The sequence below is a fragment of the Haemaphysalis longicornis genome, unplaced genomic scaffold (genome assembly GCF_048455015.1).
Source record: "Haemaphysalis longicornis isolate Haplotype H1 unplaced genomic scaffold, Haemaphysalis longicornis Haplotype H1 scaffold_5, whole genome shotgun sequence".
Taxonomy (NCBI): Eukaryota; Metazoa; Arthropoda; class Arachnida; order Ixodida; family Ixodidae; genus Haemaphysalis; species Haemaphysalis longicornis.
In genome coordinates, this window is record NW_027526385.1 from 101,502,889 (window position 1) to 101,513,049 (window position 10,161).

General features: G+C 50.3%; 1 protein-coding gene across 1 annotated transcript; it reads left to right on the forward strand.

Moving 5' to 3' along the window:
• Positions 1-6,606: 6,606 nt before the first annotated feature.
• LOC144139344 (uncharacterized) lies at positions 6,607-9,121 on the forward strand. Its single transcript, XM_077671719.1, has 5 exons — positions 6,607-6,738; positions 6,813-6,965; positions 7,055-7,171; positions 7,309-7,440; positions 9,035-9,121. Exons 1-4 carry the CDS (start codon positions 6,704-6,706, stop codon positions 7,409-7,411), a joined length of 408 nt encoding a protein of 135 aa, XP_077527845.1. The 5' UTR covers positions 6,607-6,703; the 3' UTR covers positions 7,412-7,440; positions 9,035-9,121.
• The last annotated feature ends 1,040 nt before the right edge of the window (positions 9,122-10,161 follow it).

Consider the following 10,161-nt stretch of genomic DNA (forward strand, 5'->3'; position numbering starts at 1 on the left):
GCCGGTCAAAGAGTGTGTTCGCACTGCCCCCGCCGCCCTATCTGATGTTTAATCACCGCTTTGCTGGCGTGTCATGCTCGGCGAGACGGTCTTCAAAAGGCAGAGCTGGGCTATAGACCATTCCAACGAGGGCGCCGCCATCTTGCGTGCGCAGCGCCCTCTCGTAGCTGGCCGATTTGCTGGCTTGGGCGTTTGCTCCGCGGCGCATACGCGCCTACGGCGGCTTGATGAATGTTTCGTTGTAGCGCGTTGTACGTTCTTTTCCGCAGTATACTTTAAGTGGGAAAGTTGTTGCATAGGACGAGTTTAAGCGATCTGGCTTAAATTGGCGGCTTTTTGGGTCGCGGCGGGGCTGAAATTCGCCTCGAGGTAGCGTGGTCCACGGTGGGTAAACAATGCCATGTCGAGCACGTTTGCAATACTTCGTCACATTTTTTTTTGTTTGTGTGCGTGCGTCCGGGATAGCGTATAGCGGGTATTTTGATCGCTTTAATGCTGAAACTGATGTTTGTTAAAAAGACTAACCGTGATACGCTCGGCGCTCATGGGCAACAAACAGAAGTGCGTGTCGGTGTAACAGAATTCTGGCTTCATATCCCTGCAGGGTTTAATACAGGTAGTTTTGGTTGAACTTAGTATTAGGCCCATTACGTAATTTGTATATATCTTATTGATATATCAACACCTCACCCTCAGCCACCACTGCCGCCAACAATAGGTACTGACTACAGTGACGGGGCCCCTAAAGTTCCGTCCAGAGGAAACGCAACTCGCGTTGAGAGCTGTCTCTCTTGATTTTTACCCTGTCCATTTGTCCTGTGCGTCCCTACCTGTCCCTACTGGGCTAGCCTACGCCGGCCGCCAGCGCTGACGTGGCGCAGACGATGCGTGGCCGCCAGGCGGTGGTAGCCGTCATAGAGTTTCATACTATAAAACTCTATGGTAGCCGCATAGAGTTTCATTACAGTGAACTAGTTCACTCTAGTTTCATACTAATATATACTAGAGGGAAATCTGTCGCTACAGTCGCGGGCCGCCATTGGTGGCGCCATTGCTGCTAGCGACGTTCCTCGCCTGCTTGGCTTAGCTAGCCATACGGCTTCTTTTTTGTCTCGAAGCCAAAATCAACAAAAAAGTAACATTTTTTTTGTTCATCGTATATAAAGCTTCTAAAAAACTACTGAAATTTAGAGGTTCAATTTTATAATTACAAAGCAAATTTTAGGAACCATCTACAGTTATATTGTTGCTTTTTTGCAGCCATAGCCAACGTTTTAGCCTGTTCATAAGCCATGCCAAGGACAAGTTGAACGTACCTCCCGGCCCCGGGTACATGACGGAACGCTCGCTGAAGCGCGGCTCCCCTATACAGTGGCGACAGATTTCCCTCTAGTATATATTAAAGTATAAAACTTTATGGTAGCCGTAATCGTCCGCTGTCGTGGCGCCGGCGTCGCTGCGCATGTTGGTTGGGGACAACGCATGAAGGAATAGAAAACCGCATGAATGAATAGGGAAGGTTTCACATTATTGTTGATGCAGGCGGGGAGAAGTTTTTAAAATACCTCTTTTAATTTCAGGAGCTGGTAAAAGTGTGTTGCCCCACGGCTCATGCACTTTCATTGTTGACAACATTTCTTTTGGCGGGCCTCGTATGGCTGGCAGATCTGAAAATTCAGATCCGGAAAGTTCTACGGCTCTATCAGGAAGAGCAATTTTTTATGAACTGTTATTTTGCGACAGGGCATATATATGGGGGTATGAGGTGATGGTGATTAGATGAAAATGAAAATGTCAGCTTCGCGGATGAAGTCAAGGAGTGAACGATGATGGCGCCCATGTATCCATGCGGCGTATGCGGAGACGTCTTCTACGCGGATGCCTAAGTTAGCGTTTTTTTTAGATGATGCCCTTTCGTTTGGGATAAGAATATGTCGTCGACAAAAGTCGGCTGTCTGTCCCGTTAAGTTGTTTCTCCCGGCGGTCGCGGCACTCTCTAATAAGCTGTGCTGTTTTAGCTTCCCGGGTCGTTGCCCCATTCGTCGTTGCATGGCGCGTTTCCGTCGCGTCGTTCTGCGAATGGTCAATTTCTTGGCGGTAACTTCAACGTTCTTGTTGTTGTTGTAGTTTCGTCCTCTTTTTCTTCGTCTTCTATCCGTTCCCAATGCCTCGTCATCCCATTATTCTTGGGGAACCGACCACTGAACCCTGACAGAGACCAACTGGTAGACTGGAGCGAGCTGCGCCTCTTCCTCTTACATCATTCAGGAAACCGAAGCCCAGGTGGACATAAAAAGTTCCTTCAGGCACACGGGCCATGCCTTAGCCTCGTGGGACGCGGGAACAACCCCTGAACTTCCCGCAGACCAGCAAATGACGCTTCTACGTATAGCGAACCTTTAGAGCGTGATCACCATTACGGCAGCGGCGAATCGGACGCCTGCAATGAAACCGACGCGACGTCTGAAAGAACAAACTCCTGCTGGCTACCTCAGTCGCCTGCCCCTTCTTCCCCGCTCAAGCGAAATCTTCATTACCTAATATCTCGCAAACGCAGCCTACACAACCGAAACACATCTCGAATGGTATAACCCACGCCTTCCCCCAATGCCCTTACTGCCATACCACCACTCCATCGGGCCTTGCACACCTTGTTTGATGCTACCCAGCCTTTCTTTACCCGGAACATATAAAACATCCCAACAACACTCGTATTCAACAAGTTGATGCACAACTGTTATGTGAAATTGCAGTTCACTCGATTAACAGCGAGTTTTTGAAATTTTTTTTTATAATGTGGGCGCTCTTGACCACACTCCCGGTGATGGGGAATTCCGGAGGACAATTCTCCCACTTCGTCTTCGTGTGTACATACACATCAGCACCAGACTATGCGGCAGTGTCTCTAAATCCTCTATGTACGTGATCATCATTATCGTGTGCTGGGCGTTCTCTCGCCTAGAACGTTTCACAATAAATGCAGTTCCTTGGCCTCGGCTCTCAAAAGTTTTATTCTCATCCTCTTTCGTCTCGTTCCGATCACATGGACAAGAAATCAGCCCGCCAACATTAACTGAATGGGTAAAGTACTCGCCTCTGGCTTGCGTGGAGCCGCTCGGTTCGGACCCACCCGAGCCCCTGTGAGCGAGCAAGCGTAATACGTGGTTTATTACACGAAAGGGACTACACGTCCAGAGCACATGCATGGAACTGCACTTTACTGGCAAACCTTGGAAACACATTTCCGAATGTGCTGCACTGTCAGCTGACCGAAACCAAGTTCAAGCGACAAAGCTCCGCGTTATGATGCCACCAACCGGGAGGCGTGTATGCGTTTCTTGGTCAGTACAGCCAGCCGTCACATGAGCTTCCTTAAGTGGGTTATATCACAGCGTAAACGTACCTAAAGCATACAAGACCACCTGAAGTGAAATAAATAATAGCCAAAACGGACCTGAATGGTTGAAAACCGCGGTGTAGAAAAGTATTCAACAGAAATAGCCGAAACCAACCTAAAAGGCGAAAACCCGCAAAAACGTACAAGAAGCAGTAGCTGAAACTGACCAAAAGGCAAATAAAATACCCGAAATCCCATTTATAATGCATAAAGATGTCATAAACAGATCATATGCGTGATAACAAATGTTAATATTCAGATATGACAAACCCTTGAAAATGAAAAAAAAAATAGCGGTAAAGGGATTTGAATCCGGGGGAGGATGTTTGCTTCGCAGGAGCGGAACTACTACACTACGAGACGAAGCGGCACGTGGACATAGCTTCAAAGATTCCCCTAGGTGGCGCCATGCGTCGCTTGGCTGTGCTGACTAGGAAACGCCTATACGCAAACAGCAGCGCCGTGAACAGCGTCGAACACCGAAGTGTCGAACACCGAAATATCTCAGGGAGAAATATGTTGGAAGTTCCGCTGAGGACCAGGCCTAGTCGAGGCGCGCACGCATCTCATTTTCAAGTGCCCCCGAGCTCGCGCGTACCACGTAGCCGATTCCTATAACGACGGCAGGGGATTAGCCGCGCAAAGTGCGTACTTCTTTCTCAATGACGGCAGTACGGCATTGGCAGAAAATGAAGAGTGGTTCATAGCACATAGTTCCTTAATAATTAATGTTAATTGGCCCTGCATGCATTAAACAGAGGTCAAACGTGGAGCCAACAGTTTAGGGGCGCTGCTAACGTTACTCCTCGATTGCCGTGGCGGAGGGATACAGTGTTCCCCGAACCATATCCTAGAACAGTGTAGTAGAGTGAACTGGAATGGCTAGAATCAAGGAAGTCTCCCGAGCGGCGGCGTCGACACCGCGAGGTGGCGCTACCGCAGCGAAACTACGTACGCGTCTGGCCCGGCATTGTGATCTTGTGGCATTTTCTCTGTTTCCAGAAGCATTCAGAAGCTAGGAAAGATTGTGAGCGGCTGAATGCGATCCCTGTTTTCCGCACTGCGGCTCCAATGTCGAGCGCGAGAACTGCGGGCCTGGATGTGATGAGACGTGGTCGTTGCAGGCACCTCAGTTATGCTACCCGCGGTACACCTTCAGCTTTATATCGTGCGCGGATGCTTCTGAATCTCAATGGACTGTTACTTATGGACTGTTACTTTAGTAACAGTCCAAACCGCCGAAGAAAGAACAACGCCTAAGAAAGAAGCCTGCGCACCATCGCCCCTGGCGGCGGCGGCCGATGCACGCTGCGTGCCGAAAGCGATGTCGTCCCCGCACGCTGGAGACTGTTCCTATTATTCATGGAGGAAAGAAAAGCTTAGGAGAGGCCCTGACGTCACACCCAGCGCAGCCGGAAACGCCATTTCTGTAAGTCGAATGGCGGACCATCGGCCCTCCATGCCATTGGCGGACTCTTTTTGCCTCTCTCTCTCGGTGCACCTTCTCCGCCTCCTCCGTCCTGTATGGCCTCTCTTGTCGTCTGCATCTGCCAGCGCCGAGCCGGCGGAAATCAGCTGATAGGCAGGTAGAAGGCCGTTTTGCAGCGCGTGACCGTGAACCTAAACGCGCGGTTACACTGTTACACGTCTTCAGTGTGGCCGCAGCAGGTTTGCGAAGCGGCTCGCTCTAACAATGCCGCAATGCTCGGTGCCAGGCTGCAAGTCGCGATCGGTACCCAAGGAATTGGGCGTCACTTTCCACCAGTTAGTGCATCATTCCGCTGACAAGTATTGCTGTACATTGGTGTGCATTCATCCTTTGTTTGCAATCGTCGCCGTTTATAGGTTCCCAAGCGATGGATAACGCCGCAAACAGTGGGCGAACGCCGTGCGGCTACCGGACTGGAAAGTGCCCAAGCTTGCGTTGCAGTTTCACTGGCAATCCCAGAGATGACTAGTCAATTAAACGGCCGTTCTATATATATAGGTAAGCAGTACTTCATGCAGATTTTACGCTAAAAAATTGTGGAATGTTTTTACCGTTGTTCGCGTGCCTTCGATAGAATTTTTTGCGAAGGAGGAGGAGGAGAAGGAGGCAAAACGTTTTATTGAGTAAAAAAAAATGAGAGGGTGGGTGGCGTCAATAAACTTTTTTTCGCCAAGTTTCAAGTTGTCTCAGTGTCAATAAATTCAAGGTGATATCAGTTGAAAACGTTCATACACTAACCTCGCAGTATGAAGCGTTGAAAAGCGAAATCCAGAGCGAGACCACAAAAAGATCCAGATTCCAGATCCAGCACTCTTCCAGTCAACAGACGGACACCTACTAAGGTAATAGGACGATGGAATTATATCAACTGGGAATCTACCTTGTAACAGTTGCAAAGGCACTGCCGCGCATTGCCGGCCTAGCAAACTATATATTGCAGCGGCGATCACCAAAAAATTGAGTTGCGAATCGTTCGGTTGCAAGTCGCCTACGTACTGCACACCATGTATCACTTCCCGAAAATCTACCTGACGGGTGTCCGCGCGTACGACGGGACGGCGCGTTCACGATATCTGCACTTCAATAGGCGCGTCGTGATCGCGACCGGAGCAAAAGCTTGACGCGGTACAAGGTGCACTTGCAAGTAGAAATTAAATGACATATTCACATCGGCGCAGCTGTCGCAACTCGCAGCATCATTTTCGAGTTCCGCAAGACCACAGTGCAGCAAAGCGAAGCAGCAATCTTCGCAATCGGACGACAAGGCAGGCGCTGCCTTTCCTCCGTGACTGGCGAACGGCGGGCGGGCTGTTGCTAGGACGCCGTTGCTAACGCGACTTCAAATGGCCGCCGAAAACACGTGACTTCCTCCACACTTTTGCCAATGCGCGGGGATAGCTGGGGGCCTCTCCTAAGCTTTTTTTTCCTCCATGGTTTTATTAGTGCAGTCCAATAGACGCCTGGCACGCGAAAGTTGTGGGTTCGATTCTCGGTTCGGGATACAAGCGGACGCTCTTTTCATGCCCCAACTACTTTTAGAGCACAATAAATCATCGGGGTGCGTAAACTGCGTCTTGTCTCCGGTCTCTGAATGCTTTGGGTTTTTAAAGAAACCCGGGTCCAATTACCGCACTACTTGCTGCCGAACTTTTTGAAGCGCGGAGGAATGGTGGTGACAGAGGATATATATTGCCGGTCGCCCCTATTGCCGCCATCATAGCGTCGGCCCAGGCGGAGCAGGCGAGTCTTAGCAGTCGGGCAAGGAGCCCGAGGCGTGGAGCGCGGCTTAACGGTCAGCCGCACTAAAAAAATCAGCTATGTGCGAAAGCAGCCGTACGACGAAAGAAATTAGGTGAGCGAAGTCCCCGGGATGCGGGGCGTTATTTAATTGCGTTTGTAATTCACTTTCCTGTGGTGTTGTTTCAGGTTGTCGTGTGCCAGGTGCCACAAGCCCTCGCTCAACGCTGTCATCTGTAGCCGCCAGCACCTCACCTGCGTGTCATGCACGTACCATGAGGATGGGACCCTCCGGGGAAAAGGCTGCGGCTACTGCAGAAAGGGCTCCGTCCCAAGTCACCGGTAGTTTTTTGCTCGCCTCACCGTGTCTCGTGATATGATTGTGATTTCTGGGGGGCTGATCTCTATCGGCCCTGTTTTTCTTCGCGCAGGCCTGATGAGGCACACAACCTTATCACGCATCTCCTCATCATGGGGGGCGTTCGGGCATGCCCGTTTCCAAGCTGCCGGACGGTGTTCTACCGCTGGACGGCGCAGCGCCATTACCGGTTAGTGTCCGAAATCCTTCTCTTGCTACCTTGCTACGAGCTGCGATTGGCGCCTTTCTCGTGGCCGACGTCGCGCCAACTGCCTTTGTGAATACTGCCTTAATGAGGTATTGGTATTGCTGGTATTGCTTTCCCAGCGAAGAGCACGGCGGTAATGAGGCGCCCGAAAGCAGCGATGAATCCGAGCCTGAAGAGCAGCGGCGCACCCCGCGGCGCAGGAAGTGCTGTCGGAGACGGTAGCACCTAGTAGCACCCTTCCAGGCGTCCAGGTAGGCACGATCTCGGGCTAGCGATTAATTCGCACTTCGCTAAGGGCGGCGGGGTCTACCAACGGAGGCATTTGTTGCCGACGCGGCAATGTATACTGCGCAACGATTGAGGGCGAGCGGAGAGAGCAGCATTATTTAGAATCCACTTCGTCACACGGACACTTTGATATCCGGATTGAGGCGAAGCGCGATTGACTTTTCGAGCGCGCTCGACGCATTGTCGCTGCTACAGGGCACGTTTCAATCCCGAGTGGAAAGTTAGTTAGTCCGTGGCCCTGATCCCTTTCTACTCGGGGCAGGCCGCTCCGGTTGCGGCAGAAAGTGAGGCTGCCAACGGGCCCGGTGGGCGGTCCACTTATCTCCCCAGCTGCTGATCATGCAGGATGTGCTCCGGGTGGAGACGTTTTTGAAACTTTGGCAGTGTCGCTCCAGACGACGCAGTCATCATATGGTGTGCGAGGCTTGCTGATCTTTCGCTTCTGTGGTGTCCGTGAATGCCAGGCTGTCGGCTAACGTCGTCGCTTGATGTTCGGTCGTTCAGCTTTGGGAATTCGCGGAGCACATGCTCTATCGTCTAATTCTGGGCTCCACACTGCCGACACGGTGCATTTCGCCCAATAGCTGCTGTCGCCTTGGCTGTGCGAGCACGAATCCCGTGCGTGCCTGGAGCAGCGGGGCGCACTCTCCATCGCCACGCTGGGTCTTGATTATGTTTGTAGTACTCAGCGAGGTTAATTGACGTATTCATGTGAGGTTGTGCCCATTACTACACCAGGGTGGCTAATCCTGCTCTGGTGAGGGAGTGCGTTAACGGCAATGGTCACCGGGATCAGGTCGTACCCCAAACCTCATTCTGCAATTCCATCAACACGCGGATGTTTTTTAATCCGGTGGGAATTGTGCGGCACCGGGATTCGAACCACGGTACTTCTGCAAGCGAGGTGGTTGCTCTACCTCTACGCCGCCGCTGCACCGCCGCGGTGCAGGTAATAAATGTCAGTCTGCCATTGTCCCTGAAGAAGAAAGTGTATGACAGCTGCATCTTACTGCTACTCACCTACGGGGCAGAAACGTGGAGACTCACTAGGAGGGTTCAATCTACATTGAGGACGACTCAGCGAGCAATGGAACGGAAAATGATAGGTGTAACATTAAGGGACCAGAAGAAAGCGGAGTTGGTCAGGGAACAAACACGTGTTAAGGACATATTAGTAGAAATTAATCAGACATGGACGTGGGCAGGGCATGTAATGCGAAGGAAAGATAACCGTTGGTCATTAAGGGTAACAGAGTGGATCCCTGAGAAGGCAAGCGTGGTTAGATGGGCAGATGAGTTGAAGAAGTTTGCGGGGATAAATTGGTCGCAGTCAACACAGGACCGGGATAATTGGACATTAATGGGAGAGGCAGTGGGCGTAGATAGGCTGGTGATGATGATGATGACTGGGCGAAGCTTAGCTCTTTAAGACCACTATTCGCCAATGTCGGGCAGATTTGGGGAAAACCTTGCAAATATTCTTGCTAGCTTTCGTTTGTCGGGCTTTGCGTAAGAGAAACGCGAAACGTTCACTAATAAATTGCTATTTCTTCACAGGTCGGCCTGCTTCACCCGACTCAGCCCAACGCCGCCTGTGCCCGCCTGTCTTAGGCCAAAAATTGTAAATAAAAGGGACCGACGCCATTTTTGAGGTTGTTTTACTATCCCTTCCCGGTGGCTTAGAGGCATTGCGCTTTGAGCACCGGTGGAAGTGGATTCGTACTCACATTTCACTTTTACTTTTACATGTAGTTTTTATGAAACTATTAAAAGCGGCGGTGGACTGTACAAACATGCATTTGGTGCTTCGCTCAGCTCCGATTACAGCCTACAAAGCATTGTATTAACTCAGGGAAATAAACGGCACGTTAGCATTCAAAGGACGCAATAAAACTATGGGCCCCCGTTACAATCTCCGTTTCGTGTATCTCGGCATTGTGTTGTTATGCAGGCGTCAAACAAGATTCTGTAATGTCGCCGAGCAGTACCCAGAGAGTAGGTCGGGTTCCCATTGCTTCATCTCAAATATGTCTGAAGGTTGCGCCAACATTGACATCGTGCTTACGCAGTGTCTGTCGTGCCTCCCGACGGTACTTCAGCCCAGCGCTGGAACCACAGCTAAAGCGCCGTACGCCGACACTCGAGTCCGGCACCTAGCGTACTTTTCATTACATCTTTAGCTAAAATAAAAATATTTATTTTCTCAGGTATGTCTCAAGTTTTAAGTGTTTGAAATAAGTTTTTTTCTCTTCGATAGGTAATTTTAGTTTTCTTTGTTTAGTTATATATAAATGGAGGGCGAAGTAGTTCCAGGCACGGCATTTTTTCACCGAAAGGTTGGTGGACGTCGCTTTAGTGGGGTGCTTATAGTACCGTCTGAAGGCGCTTTAGACACAGCCTTGTTCTTATTGGGACAAGGTGTTCTTCTTAATGAAGGTAGCGGTGTAGTGGAGGTGATGGCAGAAAAGTGGCTCGTTACCATCTAATGGGGATTGGCCAGTGAGGGGCTGCCCAGAAATAACTTTGTCTCTCTTTTGACTAAATAATCATTGTCAAGCCCTGGACAGTGCTGCTTTTTGGCAAAAACCACTGCATTAGACTGGTAGTTCTAGCCACAACCAAAATCATGTTTATTTCTGAAAGTTAACCTATCTATTGTTACAGCAGTTGGTAGGCTCTCAAAA